The 24,726-nt window shown below is 46.8% G+C and overlaps 1 protein-coding gene across 1 annotated transcript in view; it reads left to right on the top strand.

Moving 5' to 3' along the window:
- Window positions 1-24,726, top strand: part of IK (IK cytokine) — a 433,474-nt gene that overhangs the window by 197,968 nt on the left and 210,780 nt on the right. Inside the window, exons 13-14 of the mRNA XM_069654229.1 lie at window positions 3,721-3,739; window positions 10,624-10,704. Coding sequence (XP_069510330.1) covers window positions 3,721-3,739; window positions 10,624-10,704 — 100 coding nt within the window. The remainder of the gene's footprint in view (window positions 1-3,720; window positions 3,740-10,623; window positions 10,705-24,726) is intronic.

Raw genomic sequence — 24,726 nt, 5'->3', positions numbered from 1 at the left:
TCCGAAGCAGCACAGATGTGGACATTGCCTGTCATAGATGTGGAATACGTCGTCGGACCATCCCATCGAAAGAACGTAAGAAAGTAACTTGTTCTTCTCCCATTCATGCACAGCCAAGGCTGTCACTCACACAGCAGGGTGGCTCAAAGGACAGCCAGCCAATCAGGACTGGGTGCATTCAGGCATTCCTAAAGACAAAGGACAGGGGAGTTTCGAGAACCACCCTTACTTCCTGCCCTTCCAGACACACTGGAGCCAAAGGCAGATTTCAGTACAGAAGCCTGACGAAGGCAAAATGAACAAAAGGCTCAAACCTGGCTCAGTGCGCAGAGTAAAACCTAAGAATAATCTCACAAACAGAAAATGGTGAAAAAAGAAGACCGGGCCATTTTGACAAAATGGTCACCCACTGGTGTTATACTGCAGCTAAGGATTCGGCCTGCGGTAGAAAAGCACAATGGTAGTGAAATAAACCACTGCCACCAGATACTAAGTAACTCCCCCAGCACTCCACATAAGATGGTGTGTACTGGGCATACAAAGAGAAAATGTAAGTAAAGTCAATTTCACTTTACTATTCTTGGGAACAGTAGGTCACACAAGTAAAGGTATTTAAACCTTAACTCTGTGACACTGCACTGAAGGTGCTGTGTGTCACCATACAAGAAGTGGATGCCTATGGAGTTTGTCAGACTCCAAAAACAAAGGAAACACAAATACAACTTGGCTCAAAACACAACGGAGAGTGAGAAAAGGGTCTCACTCACTCCAGAGTTAAAAATTAAAAAGACCTAAAGTCCAGCAAAAGAGCTGGGTGTCACTAAGGTGGGAAGAATTAAGCACCAAAATGAAAATTCTCCTTAACAGCTGTTGAGGTGCTCACAAGCGCCATTTGCTTGTGGGTGGTAAGCTGATGAGAATGTGTGCTTTATACCCAGCAGGATAGTGATGTGCTTGAATACCACATTTACAAAATGTGGTCCATTGTCTGAGTACTCTGCACACCTCCCCACCTTGGAAATACCTCACGTATGAGAAACTTCACAGCACATGTGGCATGTGGATGTTTTCATGGACCGACTTCGATTCATTGAGAAAGTGGACATACGACTAGTAGCATATACCTGTAGCCTTTAAAATGTCGAGCATATCTATGTAGTCGATATGCAAAAAGTGAAATGATCAGTAGGACGTGGTATATTGCTTGTCTCACTGTTCAGAGTGTGCCCAGCAGTGAACGTTTGGCATGTTAAACAATTTATGGCAAAGTTAGCTATGTGTTCTGCCAAATTGGGGACAAACCACTCCTCCGAAATCAGAACTGCAAGACACTCTCTCGATGGATGTGCTGGGAGGTGTAATTGGTCCAGTGCTACTGTAAGCAGCCATAGAGGCAGAACTGATTATGGCGCTGTCTTGCCTCCACATTGCATCTGTGGGGGACAATGGGCACCCTCTTCGCTTCCATAACTCCTGCTCTTCTGTTTGTACCATCCTCTGTAATTCTGTTATTTGTGCTATGGGTTGTGCGTTGAACCCTTCTTTTATTATCATTTTGCGTGCGCGTGTGTACTTGTTCGGTGCAGTCGCAATGTCTGATGTTTTGGGGAAAATATGCTGCTCTTTTTGGTGCTAGATCGGCGGCCTCATTGCCGTGAGAAATTAAATCTGCACCTCTGGTGTGTGCTGTGCACTTTACCACAGCGATGGCTGATGGCAGTTGAAGTGCGTATGGGCCTGTCCGGTAATAGCGCATACTGCACTGGCCGTTACTGCCTCGTCTTCATGCATTTTAAGTTCTAAAAGAAGCTCTACCAATTCTGCCAAAAAATGTGCTGGCAATCTTGCGCTCATCACTGTTTCAAATTTGTCATTCTCCCCTGCCTTTGCTACTGCTGTGCCAGTGTTATCTTCTATTGACGATGACCCGTCAATGAAGAGTATGATCCCCCCACCCCCGGGCATGTTATTTAACATGGAGTATTTCATTGTGATATTCAGTGTACTTTGTGCAATCATGGACGTTATCTCCCTCCTTCACTAGTTCTGCTATGAATCTGGCTGGGTTTACTACTCGGCATCAAACAATTTTGATCGATGGATTTGATACAGTTACTCTATAGCCCGACGCTCTCAATTTGGTCAATGTACTTTTGGGCTTCTCAAGCATGGCAAATAGGGCATGCTCGACATATAATGTGACTGTGCTGCCCATAGTTATACTAGCAGGTTTCTCAATTGCAAAGGCTGCCGCCAATGCTTGTTCACCTGTGTAGTGACCTCTCGGTACTGGGCCTAGGATCCCACTGTAGAATGCTAGGTTTCTGCCCCATAATGGTCTACTGTGCAAGGACAACCATCATTACTGCTCTGTTTGAATGGGAAAATTAAAATAATTCTTAATTATACTCGGGTATCTATGTGTGTGTGTGTGTGTGTGTGTGTGTGTGTGTGTTCCATGTGTTTGACTTTGGATCAAACCATCCAGCCCATTGTGCTGGATCGAATGTTAATAAAGAAAAGAAATGAAAACAAAAGTAATAGAACTCCCCTGCTCAAGAATGGGCTGGCCAGGGGAGAAAAGAATCCTGAGAGGATTGAAGTAAATTGAGAGTGGAGAACAGTGATCGCTCTTGCTGAAGGACAAATTGACGGACTAACCGAGTTTGTTTACAGATCACAACTCTGATAACAAAGTGATGTGTAATAAAAGTCTTGCGTATCAGCTGAAATTTGAGAATAGAGAGGTGTTAGGGAGATTTATCATGATTGTGCTTCATCCCCTCTTCTAGTGACACCCTCAGCACTTTTGCTGGACTTCTTTTAATCCTGAATGAGTGGAGCATTTTTCCACTCGTTCATTCTTGTGGGATCTTTGCGAACTCCATTCTTTGTAATCTACCTATACTATAGAGTCGGTCTGCTCCATAGCTTTTAAAGGCATCTGTGTTTTACTACTGCAGCACACAGCTCCTTATGGGCAGTGTTGCTGGGGACCCTTAGGGTCCTCCTTGAGATTCATTTTCTATATATTTAAGTAACTACAGTTCTTAAGGATAGAGAGTTTTGGGAGAAACACTAAGGATAGAGAGTGAAAGTGCTCTTTGAAGTGTATTATCTAGTAAATGTGAATGCCAAATGACTCGTTAAAAGGGGAGCCCCTAGGGCAACCCAGCAACAACAGGCACTTATTGCCAAAAAAAATGTTGAAGAGGATAACTTTAAAAAGACACTATGGAGAGTCTAAAAACTGACACCTATAAAAAGTGTAAAAGATTCTGTGGGTGTGGAAAAAGGTTCCCACTCACAGATGTATGAGGAAAAATAATCCACCAGTAAAGCAAAAGGTTCTGGGGTTGACCGAGGTCAGGAAGATTTACCCTTTCTGTGGAAATCTTACCTAACAGATGGGTATGGTTGTGTTCCACTCCTAGGCACCCGACTTGGAGGATGGCTGAGGGACAGTGCGTTTGTCTTGGAAGCAAGACAACAAAGGGTGTCACAGGTTTCGATCCCAGTCCCGCTCTTAGAAGCATGATATAAAAGCGCAATTATTTCCTTTTTTTTAATACAATTGGGTAGATATGTGCCACACTGTTTCATGTATTTGGATGTTATAGCCAGTAAGAACATTAATGGGGAGGTGTTTGCACATTTTAAAGACCTTGGTATCAGGCATTTCTCAATCATTAACTTTTCTGTTTTCCTTTTCTCTTTTAGCCCATTGATGTTGATAAAGGTGAGTGTCAGTTTTGCCTTCTTCGGAGAGGGTTGCTATATGTGAAGTCTATTGAACTAATATCAGCACTTGGCTCTTTGCAAAAAATCTGTGGTAACTGCTACTTCATCTGCCAACTCCCAGAGAATTGAAAACCAGAATTCTTCATCTTAGGGTCTCCATTGGTATACATAGTCCTGGAAACACAGACCAGCCCTTAGCCGCCCTAGGGCCCCTACCTGCAAGGGACATCTCTCCTTATACTGTGACATTCAAGAAATTAAACTCTGACTGGTCTGATTACTCAGAGTCATCTCCCACATCTCCTCTGGCCTGAATTTCACCAATGCAATATATAGTGTTCAGGGATTTGCAAAGGAGGGGTTGCTTTAAAACTGAACATTCCGACCTTTACATATAGAGGACATCTATAGTGTTTGAGTCTTTGCAACCAAGGGAGCCCGCAAGACCTCGGATTTCTCTGGTGTCTGGGATAACGTAACCCCATGAAGGAAATATTTTCCTCCCCAACTGTCATGCACAAGCAGAGGTGGGGACAAATGTACAGAACTCAAACTCTGACCCTTTGTTCCTGGGATAATTCTACTCCACACTCCCTTTTAGTAGTGACTGGTAGAACAAGGTTTTTAAGCTCTTCCACAGAACCTCCTGACATGAGTTGCAGGATGAACTTGGTGAGAGCTGTCCATTCCTTTGCCTTGTTGGGCTGATATGACCGCTCACTTGGGCACTCTATTGTTAGGAATTCCTAAACCTAGCAGGCGCCACATCTAGATGGAATTGTACATATTAGTATATGCAGCACTTAGATGCAATCCTCAACCTAGCCTGCGTCACATTTGGATAGAAAAATAATTCAATGATTGATATACGAGACTCCTGCCAAGCCTGGACCAAGTGTGCAAGCATGAATCCATAACCAACCCACTTACAATTTCACTCCTCTGCATACACCTCTCAAACTCGAACCAAACACAACTACAAGCCTTAACGCAGCAAACCGCACCAACTTTGCTACATTGCAACAACAAAACAAACCACACATAGACTTGCACAACAGCACACGACGACTACCGACCGTAAAACACCCCAAACCCAGCCAACAGGCCCACCGGGCTGAGGCTGCCAACAGCACATCAATGCTATCTTGCACTTTTCCAGCTCATTCCCACTAACTCGCACCCCCCCTCCCCCTCTCCCTTTTTCAGAGCTGCCAGAGCGCCAGGGGACCACTCCGGTGGTGATAGTGCGCGGTACAAATATCCTTTAACATTAACATTGAAAAGATGATGGAGTTTCTGCCTGAATACAAGTGGTAAGATTTTATGGAGGTGGTGAAAGAGGACTGTCCCATCTCAAACTTGGTGATCAGTACCTTTAAAGACATAGCGATTTAGTGACAAATGGTTACTGCCATTGCATTTGGGATATCCTGGGCTTATCTCACCAGGATGAAGGTGAATTCTTAGGAAAAGTTGGGTATTCCATTTACTTTGGAGTTCTCATTTGGTTCCCGGTTAGATGAGGTCACCAGAACGAAAGCACATGTCGGCCTGCAACCCAAGAGGTAGGAGCATAGATTCTCTGTTCGCTTTTCTCCCAGGTAAGGCAAGCCTTGTATGCAAAGTAACCTCAATCCCATCAGATATACCAACACAGACCTCCCCGAATGCAGAGTTTTCAGGCTAGGAGTGGAAAGAAGCAAATGCCAGCAGCAGCAGAGAAGACGGGAGAATTCTCAGAAATGGGCCAATTGCCTCAACCTTGGAGACCCCGAGCAACTTGGTTGGATTTTGAGTACTTGATTTTTTTTAACCTGGAGAGAGTGAGACCCTTTTCCCACTCTCTCATGTATTTTAATGTGATTTCTGGAATCTATGGTTCTTTTGGTTATGGAGTCTGGCAAACTCCATAGGCATCACCTTTACATGTGGCACACAGCACCTTTAGTGCAGTGACACAGGGAAGTCTCTTCGATTTCCCCAAGGTTTAAATACCTTCTCTGTGATAAACTACTGTTTCCCAGAGCAGTAATGTGAAATTGACTTTACTTATATTTGTAACTTTCTAGACCCAGCACACACTTTATTAATTTGTTAAACTACATTACAGTATATTGAAAATGATATCCAACTGTGTTTAGAAGTGTTAATGCTCCTAGCAGAGCACCCCAAGGGGAATGTATATACCTTAGTAATAACACTATTATAGTGTGTTACTTACCTGTGATTTTTAATTAATAATAGTTGTCAAAGGCCTAAATAAATAACAATGTTTATACATTCTGCTTAAATTGTATTTTTAAGTGTGCTCTGCGTATGCTTAACTGAACTCTTCACCACTCTCATGCCTGCTTACGTTCAACCCTTGCTGTTTGTCACATTGCCCGGATAGAGTTTGGCTAGACATTAGTGTGTGTTCCTATTCATCAGAATAGGGTGGCCTCTCATAATCTGTCCACAGGGATGGTTCTGAAAATCCATATCAACATACCCTAATGGTGCAATGAAACCAGGTGCTCATGGAACTAGCTGATGTGGTCTATCAAAGTGATGTGATCAGGCATGGTGTCTGCAGGAACTGTGAGAATAACTATCTAACAAGACAGGCACAGACTACAACAGAGGAAGAAATAGTTACTTGTAAATACAGTTCTTCTTGCTGGATATTTAACACTGATTTCATAGGCACAAACCCAAACTACCCTCAGCCCTACTGACTACCCTCAGACCCTACACACCTCCAAGGAACATTTCCCCTACTCATACTGCCACATCCTGCTTCGACTGATCTAGAATAGGCCTCATCTGGTCAGAGTCCTTTCTGTACAAGAAAATAACGGAGTATATTCCTTTTCCATGCTGCTACTTTGAGACTCTTTCTACAGCTCCTTTTTAACACTCTTCGTCTTTGTAATTTTAAATGTAGAAGGAGATGACAAACGGAACGTTTTAGAGGGAGCGAAGGGGGAAGATTTGGGAATCTAAACCTGCAACCAGTTTATACAATAATGCACTGAATGTTTGTTCCTGTATGTTAGGCAAGATGGTATGCAGTACCCATAGGGTGCACTACAACAACCCTGACCTCCTGGCAGTAGTAACCCAACCTTTGGTATAATTCTCTACTACACAGGTTGGTAGTGTGGACGAGTAGCCAGGCTCAAGAGGGGTCAATGTGAGCTGTATTGGAGTTACACAGTGACAAGTATCCAAGCAAATACTTACACAAAGGGTTTCTTGATAAAACAATTATTAATTTATTTGCCAGTCAGTTAATGTAAGCCTTCTTCAGAAGGGAGCACTGTAAAACACGACACAAATATACTTCAAAAGTATACACTCTCTTAAGTTCAGAATCAGTAACTACCCATTTGGGTTGGCATAAGGCAGAGACCTACATCCAAAGGTAACTTCAATTGCTAGGGTGCTGTTAAAATTAATGTATTACTGTTGGCATTCAGAATTAGTTAAGAGCAAGTAAAAAGGAAAATATTACAGCAAACAAGTTACCACAAATATTTCTTAAGCAGGCAAATACTTTCAGATCCCCCAATAAGAGTAATTCAGTTAGAACAGGCTAAGCCAAAGTCAAAAGGCCAGAGTCTATATGGTCTCATGCACTTCTTGGAAGGTAAGTAGAAAGGTCTTCGAAGAAAAAGATGAATCAATGTAGGGCCACACGCTGTTAGACTTGTGAGTAGTAGACAATGCAAGCAACTCTACAGCAAGAGTTAAGTTCTCTTAGACTTTGTACAGTACCTTTTAAAATGAAGAAAAGATGCAGCAGACAACTCCTGTTCCTGTGCAGCTAGGCAGATCTCACTGTTCCTGGGCCTCTGGGCCTCAGTTGTGGGGTCAAGAGGGAGGGCGTCGGGGGACTCCTGCACTGGGACATTCAAAACTTGCTACCGGCAAACTTCACTTTCAGTGGCTATTCAGTGTTTCAGCTCCTAGCGTCTACCGCAAATAGCAACACTGCGGTTCCTGGCTGTCGAGATGGACTTTCCTTGCTTCTGGGGTCCCGCACTCTATTGAGGGGGCTCAGGCTTGGTCAGTCCTGCTTCCTGGGAGTCCGGAGGATATTCCTGGAGCTCTTGGCCAGCTTAAAGGCAATGCACACAATCTGGTGTTCCTCTCCCTGGCTCTACGGTTTCCAGCAGCAACTCTGTGGAAATTCAACCAGCTCTGAGATGGATGTCCAGGTGGCTTACTTTGGAGTTGATTGGTCCCACCAACTCAAGGGGAGAAGTCCTTGCAGGGGCTTCTCTGTTGATGCAAACTTGACGTTTCGGCACTGCAGCAGGGCTTCACCGGGCAAACCAACGGTCCAGGAGTTGCAGCAGGCGTCCTCTTCAAGTTCTTCGGTTCAGGCTATTGCCAAGAGGACAAGGCTGGTGTAATCTCCCACAGGGTTACTACTTTTAAAATCTTGCCTAACAGACCGTCACCCTTCTTTTACCGTTCTTGACCACACCACCTCTTGGCTACCCTCCCGAGCTCTGAAAGGAATTTCACAAACTCACTGTTTGTTCTTGCTTACCTGCCTTTGTGTATTTGTTCTCTGACCTGCCTGTGTGTATTTCTTCTCTCTTGGAAACAGTAGTAAATGTCTCATGTTGAATTCCGAATCTATGATTTGGTTCAAGATAAAAACTCAACCTTTTTTTTATAGATCACAACTTGATTGGTGTGTTTTGGGTAATTTAGTTCTGACTGTATGTTTTTATTGATTGTTAGTGATCACTATATGTATCTTTGTATGCCCCGTTCTTTTTCCAGCTGGGTAGAGCGAGAAGGAAATGATGGATGCATAGATCTTGATTTAGCATATGCGCCTTGACACTAGTTTTATTTATTTGTATACTTGTAGAGCGCACAAAGCCCAAAGGCATCTAGGCGCTGGGACTCAAGAAGATGGTTACAATATTTGGTAACTTTGAGTAAATGCATTTACACCGTAAGAGGATTTACACAGTCGGAACAGAAAATACGTTACACATTCAAAGTATACATGCTGATTTGGCAACAGCGGATAGCAACAAGTATGATGGTTAGGCTAAATGTGCTTTAGGGGTTGTCATGGTGGTGGCTAGGGCGACGCAATGAGTGTTGCGAGCTGAGTGGCAGGAGGGCTATTGTGTAAGGTCAGATCTGAATAATAGAGTTTTAATTTTAAGATTTTTCCTGAATGACCAGAAGGAAGAGTCATTTCTTAGATGAGTAGGGAGGGAATTCCATGTTGAAACACTTGTGTAAAGGCGCGTTATAAATGCCATATCATATCATAATTTTGCTGCTATCGACGGAAAATTAGAGCCTCCCGCTTTCTGCCTCCTATATCTAGGTGTGATAAGCAAGTTGGTGTAGGATGATCGAGTGGGTCTGTTGGATTGAGTTTTCCTGATCAGGTTGCTAAAATAAACTGTTGCATTATTCGAGATACGTTTGTGTGTGAGCGAGCATCAGAATTTTAAATTTGATCCTGTCATGGACTGGGAGCCAGTGAATGTTTTGCCTGATGGGTGAAATGTGCTTGTGGAGAGGAATATTCAGTGGCGCTCTGATGGCATTATTTTGTACAGTTTGAAGTTTTTATGTTTCTAGTACTGGTTCCCGCAAATGGAGAGTTACAGTAATCCATCCTGGAGAGTATCAAGGCTCTGGCCAGGGTGATAGAATTGTCTGTAGAGAGGAGAGGCCTGCTAGCTCTTATCAGTTTGGCCGTATAGGCAGAAGAGGATACTGGCGTTAACCTGTCTGTTTAAGGTGAGGGAAGAGTCAATGTAGACCATTGGCGACTATGATAGTATTGCCGTCAATAAGGAATGATTTGTACTCTTGTGGTAGGTTGCTAAGGTTAGATTTATTGCTGATTAAGATTAACTCGGTTTTGTCGTCATTGAGGCACAATTTGTTAAGGGCTATCCAAGCCTGGATTGCCAGATAGATATTGTTTGTTTTTGACATCGGTGTCATAACAGCCAGTGATCGGTATGAGTATTTGAGTATCATCCGCATAGTTTGTACACATGATACCCAAGTTATCTACCTTGTCAAATAGGAGCTTCGTGAATGCATTGTAAATAGTAGGCGACGCGCAGGAACCTTGCAGTACGCCACAGGGCACCGGTGCAGGGGGGGGGCTGCTGCGGTGTCGGAGAAGACCCTTGTAGTCCGATTGGAAAGAAAGGATTTGATCCATTTGATGGCTTCAGGTGAAAAGTGGGTCGCTGTTTCAAGGTGCTGGCATAGAATGTTGTGATCGACTAAGTCAAACGCAGTAGAGTGGTTTAACAGGAGAAGGATGCAGAGGTCGCCTTTATCTTTAAATTGGCCCATTTGCATTTTGAAGTCTAGAAGGGCTGTTTCTGTCCCATGGCCTGGTCTGAATCCTGATTGTCTGAGGCTCAAAAGGATATTGCATTTCAGGGATTTTTGTATCTGCAAATAGGCTGAACAATCGAAGATTTCTAGTAAAAAAGGGACTGTGGTGATGGGACGGAAGTTGGTAGGGATGATAGGGTCTAAAGTTTTTTTTGTTGGCAAACAAACTATTGATAAGGCTGGTAATGAAAGGCACAAATTCAGACGCACATTCTTTTACCAGGGTAGCATGGCAGGTGTCACCTTTGCCTCTAGATGGTTTTAGGCCTTTAATAATGTTAATGGTGTCTGGGGTGGACAGTGGGGTGAAAGCAAATTTGTTAACCTTGAGGAGTTCTATTGAGGGGGTGGGAAGGTAGATGGGAGGGTCGAATTAAGGTTAAGTTTAGATTATTTTAGTACTATTTTATGTTATAAAAATGTGCTGGTGAGTTTAATGCTTTTGTGGCTAGTGTCCTTTTCCCTTGACTTACTGTTTCTTCTTTTCATTATTTCTAGGCCCAGGCTCAGCCAAAGACCTCCTGAAATCCATTAATGAAAACTTTGCTGGCGGCCCCGGTTGGGAAGCAGCAGAAGCATATCCTTTTACATTGCCGGCTCCACTGATTTCTTTGGCACTAATTATTTTAATTTCATTGAAGTGCGTACCCTATTTGGGCTCAAGTTCTCTCAATAAGGCTACCAGTAGTGCTAACCACATGAGTATGGAGATTGGATTTGCAAGAAATAATCAGACATTCCTCCTGTACCCATTACAGTCTTCTTCTTGATGGGGTGGGAAGAGAACCATGTACGCATTTTGTTTTGGTTTTTCAAAACTTCTGTAGATCGAGAATTGCATAAAAATGATAAAATGACTGAAGTATAAAATGAAGATCTCGTTGAGCACAAATACATCCCTTCTCGCCTGGCCAACCACTTGGGTCTATGTAGCATTTCTCTAGTTTACTAATTTAGGAAAGATTGTGTCACAATAGGTGATATTAAAACGCAGCATTTTAATGTTTGTCCTTGCACTGCCATACTCCGTAATTCATAGAGCTGAGCTCAGATGGATGTACTGTAGACCATCCCAAATGTTGCCTCTAACCTTTAACAATGCTTTAAGGCTGAATTACCAGTCACCAAGCTCATAAGCCTCGACTTAGTCTGCCTTTAATAAACTTTCCTGTCTACGAGGTCAAAATACATTTTGTGGAATGATTATTCTTCTGTCAATCCAAACTCTCAATGTGTGTGTGTGTGTGTGTGTGTGTGTGTGTGTGTGTGTGTTACACCTTATACATTTCCTACACTTAACAGCCTGCTGCCTCAAGGTGCGTATGGAGGGTACCCCTTTTCAATTCTGCCCCAAGTGCAACCGCAAATACCCTTGGGTCGACAGGCACGCCACTTGCAATCTCTGCTTGCCGAGGGACCACCCCGAAGCGAACTGCAGAGCGTGTAGTAGGTTTAAACCTAAGACACTTAAGGACCGTTCGACGAAGCGTTGGGCCCACCACGCCAGGCAGGCGGCCATGGCAGCGGAGGGCGGCTTCAGCGATGGCAGCGACGCCGTACTTTCGGACGGCGAGGGCATTACGGCGTCGAAAGACAGCCGAGCGCAGGTCCCCGACCTCGGAAGGTCGTCCGGCAGGGCGGCTATGGGGAAGACCCCCGGCGACACAAGCGCTTCACATACTACACACACTAAACACACAGTCCAACCGAGACTCGACGACGTCGAGTTCTCGGAAAGAGGCACAGACCGAACGGTCCGATTCGGTGTCCTCTGGGCGCTCTCGATCAAGATCGCCGCATGACTCCAGGCAATCATCCACTCTTGCCAAGAGTGCCTCGCTCCCTAGGCTAACAGAAGTTCGATCGTCGGAAGACGAAGACGACTTCCACCCCCAGGCCGCGCTCCAGGAGGCAGAGCCCGCAATTAAAGCCAGCGAGGCCCCACGCTCGAAGGACAGGGACACCTCTCCCGATCCTCGACGGCAGGCGTCGAAAAACTCCGGAGCCACTAAGGGACAGGGAAAACATTTTTCTACGCACGGGGAGGGGGGAAAACAGCAGAAGAAACTACCTGTACATTCTTCCACACCTGTGAAACACTCCACCCCCCCCTAAACAGACAGACAAGCCCAGGTCTGCTGATAGGTCCACAACCAGCAAAGCTACTCAAGATAAATCCCATAGACTTGCTGAGAGAGTCATTCACAGTTCCAAAAAATGGTCCAGTGAAGACATAGATAGGGTCATGTCAAGAATGTCTTCTTTGGCTGATTTTTTATGATAAAAATCCAGAACATTTCCTCTCGTATGATCCACAAGGGGCCACACCCTCAGGCTCTACTGATCCTATCCCCCTGAGTAAGAAGGCCCGGTTTGAAACCCCGATGAGGTCTGAACCCTTCGAGGTACAACCTTACGCAACACCATACTCACGGTATCAAGGAGAGGCTTCCTTTTGTGGAGACCAAGTATTTGGTATGATAGAAGAGCAAACCGGGACGGGCTACTATGGGGATGATGAGGACCAGGAAGAAGAAGAGGATGACCTGGAAACATACAGAGTAGATTCCCCGGTAGAGAACGAAGCCCCGGTTACCGACTCCCCGGTCGATAACCAACCCCTCCTAAATGAGGTTCTCGATCGCGCAGCAGAACATTTCCACATTGACACCCACGGTGTACAGGAGGAAAGGGACTTCGCAGAAGAGTTAGTGGGAGAAAGGAGGCCTGTTGCCCAGACCATCCCTATCCTTAACTCCATTCAGCAGAGAATAGATCCGTCCCTGGTGAACCCAAACCTCACCAGAGCAGTCAATCCCAGGGTTGAAAAACTTTTCAGAGCAGCTCAGTCTAACCCTCTCTATATAAGAGGACATCTGAAGCCAGACTCACTAGTTGTTACCAACACTCGTAAGAGGGCTGGAACACCCTTGTCTTCGTGAGAAGCTCCTCCCGACAAGGAGAGCAAAAAACTATACGGTTTCGGCAGGAAGGTAGCCTCAACGTCCGCCTATCAAGCAAGGATTGCTAACTCCACCACCCTGTTGGCCAGCTACAACTGCCATCAGTGGGAAGAAGTCGCGGCTCTCATAGCCTCTGCTCCGGAACCGTTAAAGGGCCAATTAGCTCGGATTTCCGCAGAGGGTAGAGCCGTGTCTGGTTGCATTTTGAAAGCAACCTTCGACGCCGCGGACAACGCAGGCAGATTGATAGCAGAAGGAACTGTTATCAAGAGACATGCGTGGTTACGGCAGTCTGGTTTTAAGGCAGAAACTCAGGCATCATTGTTAGACAAACCGGTGGAAACCAATCTGTTGTTTGGTAAGGAGGTCGAAGACGCACTGAAAAATGCCACGGACGAATACGAGACACTCAAATCCCTTGGCCAGTTAACCAATAAACCCCCTAACCAGAGAGGGAATAGTAATTTTCGTCGCCCACGCGGCCAAAATTCCCAGAGAGGATCTAACTATTCCCAGGGGCAGGGTACACAGTGGAACAACAACCAACAGTCTACCCAGGGTTACGGCAGAGGTAATAGGAGAGGTCGTGGTAAAGGCAGAGGCAGCCCCAGCAAGGGAGGCGGCACGCCTCCACCAAAGCAGTGACGCTCAGTTCAGGGTCCCTTCTCACGCAACCCCAGTAGGGGGACGCATTTCAAACTTCACCCAGGCTTGGGAAGGGATCACATCAGACAGGTGGGTGCTGTCAACAGTATCCACGGGATATTGTATAGAGCTACTGCAGCGTCCCCGGAACCATCCTCCACGACAAAGAGTACATTCCCTAGAACATCAGAAGATTCTCCTCGAGGAGATCGCCATTCTTCTACAAAAGGACGCAATAGAACTCGTCCCGGGACACCAGGTAAACAAGGGTATTTATTCAACTTACTTCCTTGTGCCAAAGAAAGACTTGACAATGCGCCCAGTATTGGACTTACGGCCTGCCAACAAGTATGTCAAGCCCCAAAAATTTCGTATGACCACGCTACAAGAGGTAATCCCCCTCCTAAAAAAGGGGGATTACATGGCAACCTTGGATATGAAAGATGCTTATTTTCATATTTCCATGTTCCCAGCGCACAGAAAGTACTTGCGCTTCAAGGTGGACAGTCGGCACTACCAATTCAAGGTACTGCCCTTCGGGATAGCTTCTGCACCAAGGGTATTCACCAAGGTACTGGCGGTGGCGGCTGCACACCTACGCACGGAGGCAATCCCAGTGTACCCTTATCTGGACGACTGGCTCATAACTGGGGAAACCCCAGGAATTTGCAGGACAAACATTCAAAGGACTATCGACCTCCTCCACGAGTTAGGCTTCTCAATCAACGAGAAGAAGTCGAGCCTGGTGCCAAGCACCTCAAAACAATTCCTAGGAGCAATCCTGGATACCCAGGAGGGATTGACCTTTCCTTCAGAAGAAAGAATTCGGAATATACTACTGCAAATTCCGCATTATCAGTCCGGTCAACAAATAACGGTACGCAAAGCAATGCGTTTACTGGGCATGATGGCATCATGCATTTACCTGGTTCCCCACGCGCGCCTGCGCATGCGTCCCATGCAGGAATGGTTGGCGAAACAGTGGTCTCAGGCAAGTGGTCAGTGGGACGATCTAGTGGTCGTTTCGCCAACACTGGTACAAAGCCTTCACTGGTGGACAAGAGAAAATCTCGCACAGGGGAAACCCTTTTACGATCCCGAAGTACAGGCAGTAGTCACTACAGATGCATGTCTGACGGGGTGGGGAGCTCACCATCTCCACCACACAGCTCAGGGTCTCTGGTCTCACTCAGTGGCCAAGAACCACATCAACCTGCTAGAGCTTTTGGCAGTATTCAGAGCGCTTCAGGCGTTCGAGCCCCACCTACTAAACCTGTCAGTGCAAATCCGGACGGACAGCACTACAGCCATGTTCTACCTAAACAAGCAAGGAGGGACTCGCTCGCCAAATCTGTCCAAGCTTGCCCAGAAAATCTGGATATGGGCACTCAGACGGAACATCTTCCTGTCATCACAACATGTTCCAGGGGAGCTCAATTCCCTAGCGGATGCTCTGAGCAGAGACTCCCTCCCAAAGGAACACGAATGGGTTCTTCACAGAGAGGTCGTAGAAGATCTCTTCTCTCAGTGGGGTTTCCCCACTATAGACTTATTCGCCACAAGCGAAAACAGACAATGCCCAGGATTTGCATCCAGGTTCCCCCAAACAGACTCCCAGGGGAACGCCCTGTGGATGAACTGGTCAGGGATGTTTGCGTACGCTTTTCCACCAACTCCTCTCATCAGGAAAGTGGTGAACAAGATGAACAGGGAATCGATGACGCTCGTCCTAGTTGCTCCCATGTGGGCAAGACAACCCTGGTTCCCACACCTACGCAGGATGGCGGTGTGCGAGCCCATCAAACTTCCAGCCTGGTACAACCTACTGTCCCAGCACCAAGGTCAAACAGTGCACCAGCAACCCAACTCAATGAACCTGGCAGCATGGCTCCTGAGGTCATAGAGTTTGGACACCTCAATTTGCCACAGAGGTGTATGGACATCCTAAAGGAATCTAGGAAACCAAACACAAGGCACTGTTACTTTGACAAGTGGAAGAGGTTCATTATCTGGTGCCAGAGTAGACAAATCAACCCAGTTGATTGCACTCCTTCCACTATTGTTACATACATGCTCCACCTGCTAGATGCAGGATTGGTTTTTAACTCACTGAAAGTACACCTGGCAGCCCTCTCGGCTTACACCACTTCCCATAGCAAGGTGTTGTGGTGGAAAGTACCAGTAGTTAAAGCCTTCATGGAAGGAGTAAAGAGACTCCACCCTCCTATTTCAAACCCACCACCAGGGTGGGACCTTAATGTGGTGCTAGCCAAGCTCATGGGCCCCCCTTTCGAACCCATGCATAAAAGCAGTCTCAAACACCTGACTTATAAAACGGCCTTCTTAGTAGCTATTACTTCTATAAGAAGGGTCAGTGAAATTCAGGCTCTGTCAGTGCAGGATCCCTTCTTTACTGTCCATAAAGACAAACTGGTTTTACGCACACACCCTAGGTTCTCACCTAAATTTATATCAAAATTCCATGTAAACCAGTCCATCGAGCTTCCGGCTTTCTTCCAGAACCCGCAAAGCTCGGCTGAGGTGAAACTACACACCCTAGATGTGCGTAGGGCGGTCCTCTACTATGTAAATAAAACAAGACCGCTAAGGAAAAACAGATCAACTGTTTGTCTCTGTAGCTACAGGCAGAGAGGGGGATCGCGTCTCTAAAGGTACCATCTCGAAGTGGATTATTAACTGTATCCAGCTGTGTTACTCACTCTCTGAAAAGACTCTGCCTTTTACGCCAAGGGCCCACTCTACTAGAGGCATTGGGGCCACTCTGGCTTTCATTGCAAATGTACCCCTTGACACCATTTGCAAGGCAGCTACTTGGAGCTCTATTCACACTTTTACTCAGCATTACTGCATTGACACCCATTCCAAGGCAGATACACAAGTGGGACAAGCGGTTCTAAGACACTTATTTACTCACTTCTCACATCCTTCTTCTGGTACTGCTCGCTAATCTATGCACAGCATGTGATCTAAGCAGATTCCACAAGCCTCAGAAGGGATACATTACTCACCGTAATCGTATTTCTGATGCTTGTATCTGCTTAGATTCACATGCGACCCACCCTTCCTCCCCTCCGAGAGAAGGCGCATGATTGCTTGTAGTCTTACCTTTCTGTCTATCTGCTTGGATTATCTGTACTCACGCTACTCCTCATGCTACCTCATGTCAGAAAAAATACAATCTGAGGATCCTAGACGCGTGAGGGATCTTGGGTACAGTGGACGTCACACTAGGGATAGTATTACTGGCACGCCCTGTGTCGACGCCCATTTTCGAGTTTCGAAAAACAAACTGTAATACTCCGCAGCTTCCACTAGATGTCGGCCTATGCACATCATGTGAATCTAAGCAGATACAAGCATCAGAAATACGATTACGGTGAGTAATGTATCCCAAAAATTTCTGATGTTTGTTAATCTGCTTAGAATCACATGCTGTGCATAGGTCACTGCGGAGTATTGCATTTTGTTTTTCGTAGTCGAAAAGGGGACGTCGACAAGGCATGTCTGTAACACTATCCCTATAGTGACGTGCGTTGTACCCACAATACCTCATGCGTCGAGGTCCCTCAGATTGTTTTTTTCCGCCAGTTACTGGTCGCCTTTATGCAGAGCTCCTCGAGAGACATTGCCAAATCATTCCTTCGACCTTGGGTCATTTATTATTAATATTAATAACATAGATCCCTCCCTCGACGCAGAGCTGTTTCTCCGCCGAGCAAGATCTTCGATGGAAGGACGAGCGGAGGAGATCCTTCGGCGCTGCCGAACACGTGGCCTGGCCTCGTCGGCCTTACACAGTAGGGAGAGTGGGGTTGTGTGGTATTTCTTTTCTCTTTGAGAATGCCTTTCTCTTTCCCCTCCCTCTCTTTCGAGGTCGTAATCGCACTTCTGGCCCTCAGCTATGGAGAGGACGGCCTTTAGGTTTTGCCCGCTTTGCAAGGGTAAATATACCTGGAAAGACAAGCACAAACGGTGCAACCGTTGCTTGCCCCTCGATCACAAGGAGGACGGCTGTGCGGCCTGTAAGTTACTGAAGCCCAAAACGTTAAAGGACCGCAAGGTCAAAAGGTGGGCGGCCTACGCCATGTCTAGGCCTGACTCCTCGCCCGCCGCCGCCAAATGTGATGAGGACAGTGATTACACGGCCCCCGTAACGGAGGTTGTAGACCTCTCAAAGGAGCGTTCACGCTCCTCGTCCGTCCCCCGGCCCCGACAAGCCTGGCTCACGCCCAGCTTATGGGGATGAACACCCCGGCGACTAGGACGCACACAAAAAAGCACAAAAACACATACCCCCTTCACGCATTCGTCGAAGACGAAGGCAGCCATAGCGCCAACGGGTGCGCCTGGTCCACCGGCGTCTTCCGCCGACCGTAAGGGTCGTCAGCCCTCCCCGCCACCGCTTGCGCGACAGGCATCCGGGCATTCTAAAGATAAGGGCGCTAGCACCAAATCCTCCGGCGACGCGCCTCGTAAGAGTGCTCACGTTACCAGTAAAGACTTGACGTTACCTAGCGCGACGGCGACCGATCCCTCGGCAGAGAGAATGATCGCCGAAAGCCTCGTGCGTATATCCACTAAAGACGCCCAGAGACGGACGGCGAGCGATACGCCGAAAACCGCGCACAAGGCCAAAGAAACGCCGAAGGCGCAGGAAAACAGGCCAGGACAGCTCCCGCCGTCGACGGAAAGCCCAAGCCTGCAAGAAGGCTACTCAGAAGGCGAAGGTTTGCTTTCTTCGACGTTATGGGACAGAACCAAGCAACTACAGGGAGAAGAAAATCCTTTTTCATTCCCAGACTGCTCTGGCCTACCTCAGTGGACCTTAGAGAAGTTCCAGTCCTGTATGGATAAAATAGACAGGTTCATGGCCATCCCAGAAAATTGGGCACCCAAGAGACCAAGGGAGGCACCCCAGGAGAGTCCAATGGTTAAATACCCAAGGTTCTATAACCCCATACACGAAGACATGGACTCTTACGACCTCACTGAGGAGGACACTCACTTCCAGCAGGAAGATTAGTTCATTAATGATGAAGACCAACAAGAAGAAGGGTTTCATGAGGACTCTAACATAGGTGAGGAGGGGTACGAGGAGGACACAGGCGAGGGTGACCCAAATCCCTGGCAGTCACGAGCTAGGTCTACAGACACAGACAGTATAGTCATCAGGTCTACTGAGACTACACCAGTCAGGAACCCTTCGCCTGTTGATGATCAGCCCACCTTCAATGCGCTACTGAAGAAGGTAGCAGCACATTTCGAACTCGAAACCGGGGAGGTCACCCCAGATACTGACTTTGTGGAAAGGATTATCAAGGAAAAACCTCCAACTAGCCAAACAATTCCCATCCTCGCCTCAGTTAAGACGTATTACCCCATCACTGTCCACTCTGGCACTGGTGAGAGGGGTCAATCCGAGAATTGAGAAATTGTTCTCACCCTCTCAGTCAGACCCACTATATATTAGGGGTCATTCAATCCCGGACTCCTTAGTGGTGACCAACACTAGGAAGAGGGCTAGGGTCCCACTGTCTACCAGCGAGGCACCCCCAGATAAAGAGGGGAAGAAGCTTTATGCCCTGGCCAAGAGAATCACCACCTCTGCAGCATTCTCAACCAGAATTGCCAATAATACATTATTGGCAGGCTACGCAGATGCTCAATGGGGAAAGCTTAAGCAGGACATCGAAGAGGCCCCTGAACCCCTTAAAACTCGATTATTGGCTACAATTAATGAAGTCTCTCTGGTCAACCAAAGCATCGTTAAGAATACACTCGATGCAGCAGAGACGGCTGGCCGTACTTGGTACAGGGAATTTTGCTGAAGCGTCATGTCTGGCTTCGCAATTCCGGGTTTAAGGCAGAAACGCAAGCGTCCCTCATTAATAAGCCCATCGAAGAGTCTAACCTCTTTGGTAAGGCAGTTGACGACGCTCTGGAGAATGCGAAAAAAGAATTTGACACAATAAAGACCTTGGACCAAATCTCAAAGCCCCCTAACAGGCGGGGATTTGGTAACAAGTGCTTTTTTCGTGGCCAACGCCAGCAACAAAACCAGCAACAACAGTATTCTGCCAACAACTACCAAGGTAATAGTGGCCAGTACAATCAGAGAGGCCAACGCCGTGGCAAGGGGAGAGGCCGCGGTTCCACCCCTAGAGGCTTCCAAGCCACCAACACCACCAAGTGACGCGAAGATTCGGCTCCCCTCCCATGCATCGCCGGTGGGGGGCCGGCTAACATCCTTTCTTCCAGCATGGGAGGGAATAACATCAGACCGCTGGGTACTATCCACCGTAGCCCGCGGCTACTGTATAGAGTTCAACAGTTCCCCAACATACAGACCCCCGAGGGGACGACGCATGACACCAGTACACCTCGCCATCCTTCTCCAAGAAGTGGATCAGCTACTGGAAAAAGGAGCTATAGAGGTCGTGCCTCTATCTCAGGTAACGGAAGGTATTTATTCAGTGTACTTCCTTGTACCCAAAAAGGATCTAACCATGCGCCCTGTATTAGATCTGCGCCCAGCAAACAAGTTTGTCAAACCCCAAATGTTTCGTATGGTGACCTTACAGGAAGTGATCCCACTGCTATCACAGGGAGATTACATGACAACACTGGACATGAAAGATGCATACTTTCATATTTTAATGTTGCCAGCGCACAGAAAATACCTCAGGTTCATGATAGAGGGCAAACACTACCAGTTCAGAGTGCTACCCTTCGGCATAGCATCTGCACCAAGGGTATTCACGAAAGTACTGGCAGTGGCAGCGGCCCACCTGCGCAGGTTATCTATCCCAGTATACCCTTACCTCGACGACTGGCTCATAACAGGGGAGTCTTACGAGACATGCTTCTCAAACACCCAAAAGACTGTGGACCTTTTGTTCCAACTGGGCTTCTCCAACGAGAAGAAGTCCAGCTAAGACCCCAGCCAAGTCAAACAATTCCTAAGGTCTCTAATTCGAACAAAGGACGGCCTCGTCTTCCCCTCCAACGAGAGGGTCCAAAACATGCTGTTTCAGATCCCCCAAAATGCAAAATGTGGCAGGTCGAGAGGTGACGGTGTGCAAAGCGATGCGCTTGCTAGGAATGATGGCGTTGTGTATTTATTTGGTACCTCACGCGCGCCTGCGCATGCGCCCAATGCAAGAGTGGCTCTACAGCCAGTGGTGTCAGGCCAGCGGACAATGGGACGATCTAGTGGTGGTCTCTCAGGCCTTGGTTCTCTCGCTGCGGTGGTGGACAAAGGAAAACCTGGTAATAGGGAAACCTTTTGCCACACCCGCAGTGGAAGCCACTCTAACCACAGACGCATCCCTCACAGGATGGGGGGCTCACCTATTCCATCAGAATTGCTCACGGAGTGTGGACTCTGAGCGTAGCATCCAAGCACATAAACCTACTGGAGCTACTGGCGGTGTTCAAAGCACTAAAAGCCTTCCAAGAACCACATACAAGGGAAGACAGTGATGGTCCTTACGGACAGCACCACAGCCATGTACTACATCAACAAGCAGCGGGGCACCCACTCTCCAGGACTGTCCAAGCTGTCCCAGAATATATGGAAGTGGGCTCTCAGACACAACATGTTCCTACTGTCACGACATGTACCAGCAGAGACTTCCCTCTGCCCTCAGAGTACGAATGGCAGTTGCAAGAAGGCATCGTTTTCGACGTCTTCACACAATGGGGATTCCAAGAAATAGACCTGTTCGCAACTCTGGAGAACTCACAATGCCAAAGTTACGCCTTCAGATACCCCCAGAACCAGTCCAAGGGGAACGGTTGGTCAATTCCATGGTCAGGGAGATTTGTTTACGCTTTTCCCCCGACTCCCCTCCTCAACAAGATCGTGCACAAGATGCACCAGGAACAAGTCACCATGATACCAGTGGCCCCTATGTGGGCCCGGCAGCCATGGTTCGCTCACTTGATGGAGATGTCCCTATCTCCCCCAGTGAAACTTCCCTGCCCGTACAACATGCTGTCACAGAACAAGGGCAGGACATTGCATCCATACCCTCAGAACATGAACTTAGCAGCCTGGCTCTTGAGATCATAGAGTTAGGACATCTAGAACTCCCGCAGAGATGCATGGACATCCTCAGGGAAGCTAGAAAGCCTAACACTCGTCACTGCTATTCAAGTAAGTGGAAAAGATGTGTCATCTGGTGTAGAGGGAAAAGCGTCAACCCAGTTGACTGCTCACCCACACAAATTGTTCTGTACCTGACCCACCTATTGGACTCAGGTCTGGTGTTCAATTCTATTAAAGTCCACCTAGCGGCACTTTCTGCATACACCACTTCCCAACTTAGTGTCGTGGTGGAAAATCCCAGTTATCAAAGCCTTCATGGAGGGAGTAAAGAGAATACTAACCCAGCTCCCGGATGGGACCTAAATGTGGTACTTACCAGACTCATGGGCTCGCCCTTTGAACCCATGCACAAGGCAACTCTTAAGCACCTCACTCTTAAGACTGCTTTCCTAATAGCTATCACCTCCATTAGGAGAGTAAGTGAACTACAGGCTCTTTCAGTTCTAGACCCCTTCTTAACAGTTCACAAAGACAAGGTGGTTCTATGCACACACCCAAGGTTTGCACCGAAATTCATCTCGAAATTCCATGTGAACCAGTCCATAGAACTACCAACGTTCTTTCAAAACCCTTCAAATCTGGGAGAAAAAAGCCTGCATACACTCGATGTGCGCAGAGCTGTCATGTTTTACATGGAAAGAACCAGACCACTGAGAAAGACTAATCAGTTCTTTGTCTCGGTGGCAGCAGGAAGAGAAGGAGATGCAGTTTCAAAGTCCACTATATCTAGATGGATTGTTCAATGCATCACTCTGTTTCTCTCTTGCTAAGAGAGACCTACCCTTCAAGCCAAGAGCACATTCTACTCGAGGCACGGGGGCATCCATAGCTTTCATTGCAAATGTTCCCCTTGAGTCCATCTGCAAGGCGGCAACCTGGAGTTCGGTGCACACCTTTACAAAACACTACTGTTTAGATGCACACTCTAGATCTGACTCCCAGGTGGGACAGGCAGTATTAAGACATCTTTTCTCTACTGTTCCTTCTCATAACCCACCGCCAACTCCGGGTACTGCTCGTTAGTCTATGCACAGCATGTGATTCTAAGCAGATTAATAAACACCAGAAGACCATGCATTACTTACCGTAAAAGCATTTCTGATGGTTGTATCTGCTTAGATTCACATGCGCCCACCCTTCCTCCCCGCTCGGATGGAATGAACATAGACATCTTTCTACATCTCTCTCTTTTCTGTACTCACTCAAGTATAGAAGGCTCCCTCAGGGCAGAAAAAATACAAACAGACGGTCCTCGACGCGTGAGGGATTGTGGGTACAACGCACGTCACTATAGGGATAGTGTTACAGACACGCCTTGTCGACGTCCCCTTTTCGACTACGAAAAACAAAATGCAATACTCGGCAGTGACCACTGGATGTCGGACCTATGCACAGCATGTGAATCTAAGCAGATACAACCATCAGAAATGCTTTTACTGTAAGTAATGCATTGTCATGTATATCTACACACGCATTGAGAGTTTGGATTGACAGAAGAATAATCATTTCACAAAATGTGTGTGTGTATATATATGTATGTATGTATGTATGTATGTATATATATATATATATATAGCTGGCAGGTATGATAGGAAAGTATTCGCTGTTTTCACAGTCATGCCTAGCTGCTGTTCGCTCGTAGCATACACTTTGTGAAATAGCTACATAAGTCATAAAGAAAGCTTAGAGTGTCCCACCAGGCAGTCGTGTGAATAGCCAAGTCGTTCTAGAGCAGATGTCCTGCAGCAAAGACTTCTCATCATCTCTTTGCTACAAGCCCCACTCGAGTCACTGCAAAGGGAGGCAGAATTCTCTCATGGTTTCCTTTGTCTGACAGAACACATCCAATTTTTCCTGTATGGTCCAACTCCAAATAACCTCCATCTTCCAGCCAGAAAACCGGTTTTTAATGTAATGCTTAGCGGTGTCTTTGTGAAGAAAACGTACGTTTTAAAACTCTCTCTGGGTACGGTAGTGTTTTTCCAATAGCAACATCAATCTTAAATTAGAAAAAGTTGAGGGGGAAAAAAAAGTATTCTTTGATTTATTTAATCTACGGAAATCTGCCAAAATGCATTACTTTCCACTACCATCCACACTCCTTTTTGTCTCCGATTTGTGTTTTTGTGTTTTTTTTCTGACTTTTTTTTAGGAACGTCATGAAATAGGTGGTAGGAGGGAACAAGCAGCCCCAGGCGTCGTACTGGCAGGTGCCCTGCAGGGGGCCTTAAGGTCACCCTCTTGTCGGTGTTTTATGCAATCCTAGACCAGGTCATGCAATTTATCACAGGGAAGCAGGATTGCGCACAACAAAGGCAGAGTACATTAATTAACACCTACCTCTGAATGTACGTGCGCTTTACCACGCACACCAGAGCAGGGGCTTGCTGGCACCATCAGTCTGGTGTCCACTCCCTTGCGCATTAGCACCTCTTATTGCTCTCCAGCAGCGACGTGGCAGGGTTCAGACTGGCTGCAAAAGGCACATGACTACAGCTCCCATTGTGCACCTTTGTCAGCTGTGCTCTGCACACAGAGATCACCTCCCTGCCAGCTAGACTCTGCAGCTTGACCTGCAAGAACCTGGGCGGCCTGCTTCCTGCATGATCTCTGGCTTTATTCCGGTCTGTGATCCCAGACCCCACCTATCTTATTCAATTTTGAGGAGGAAGCAAGCCCAGTGCAGTTATTTTGTAGGTATTTCTCATGTGATTCATGTGATCAGATGCATGGGTTCTAGGGGGCATAAGAGGACAGTGGCGTGTGGAACTTGCAGTTCCTGATAACATTAACAAAGTCTGCAATATATAAGTCTGATATATTTCTGAGGCTTGTGGAATCTGCTTAGATAGCATGCTGTGC

This window comes from Ambystoma mexicanum, chromosome 3q (assembly GCF_040938575.1).
Source record: "Ambystoma mexicanum isolate Mex_15411 chromosome 3q, UKY_AmexF1_1, whole genome shotgun sequence".
Taxonomy (NCBI): Eukaryota; Metazoa; Chordata; class Amphibia; order Caudata; family Ambystomatidae; genus Ambystoma; species Ambystoma mexicanum.
Note: the sequence above shows the minus strand (reverse complement) of the source record. Positions and strands in the feature narration are given on the sequence as shown.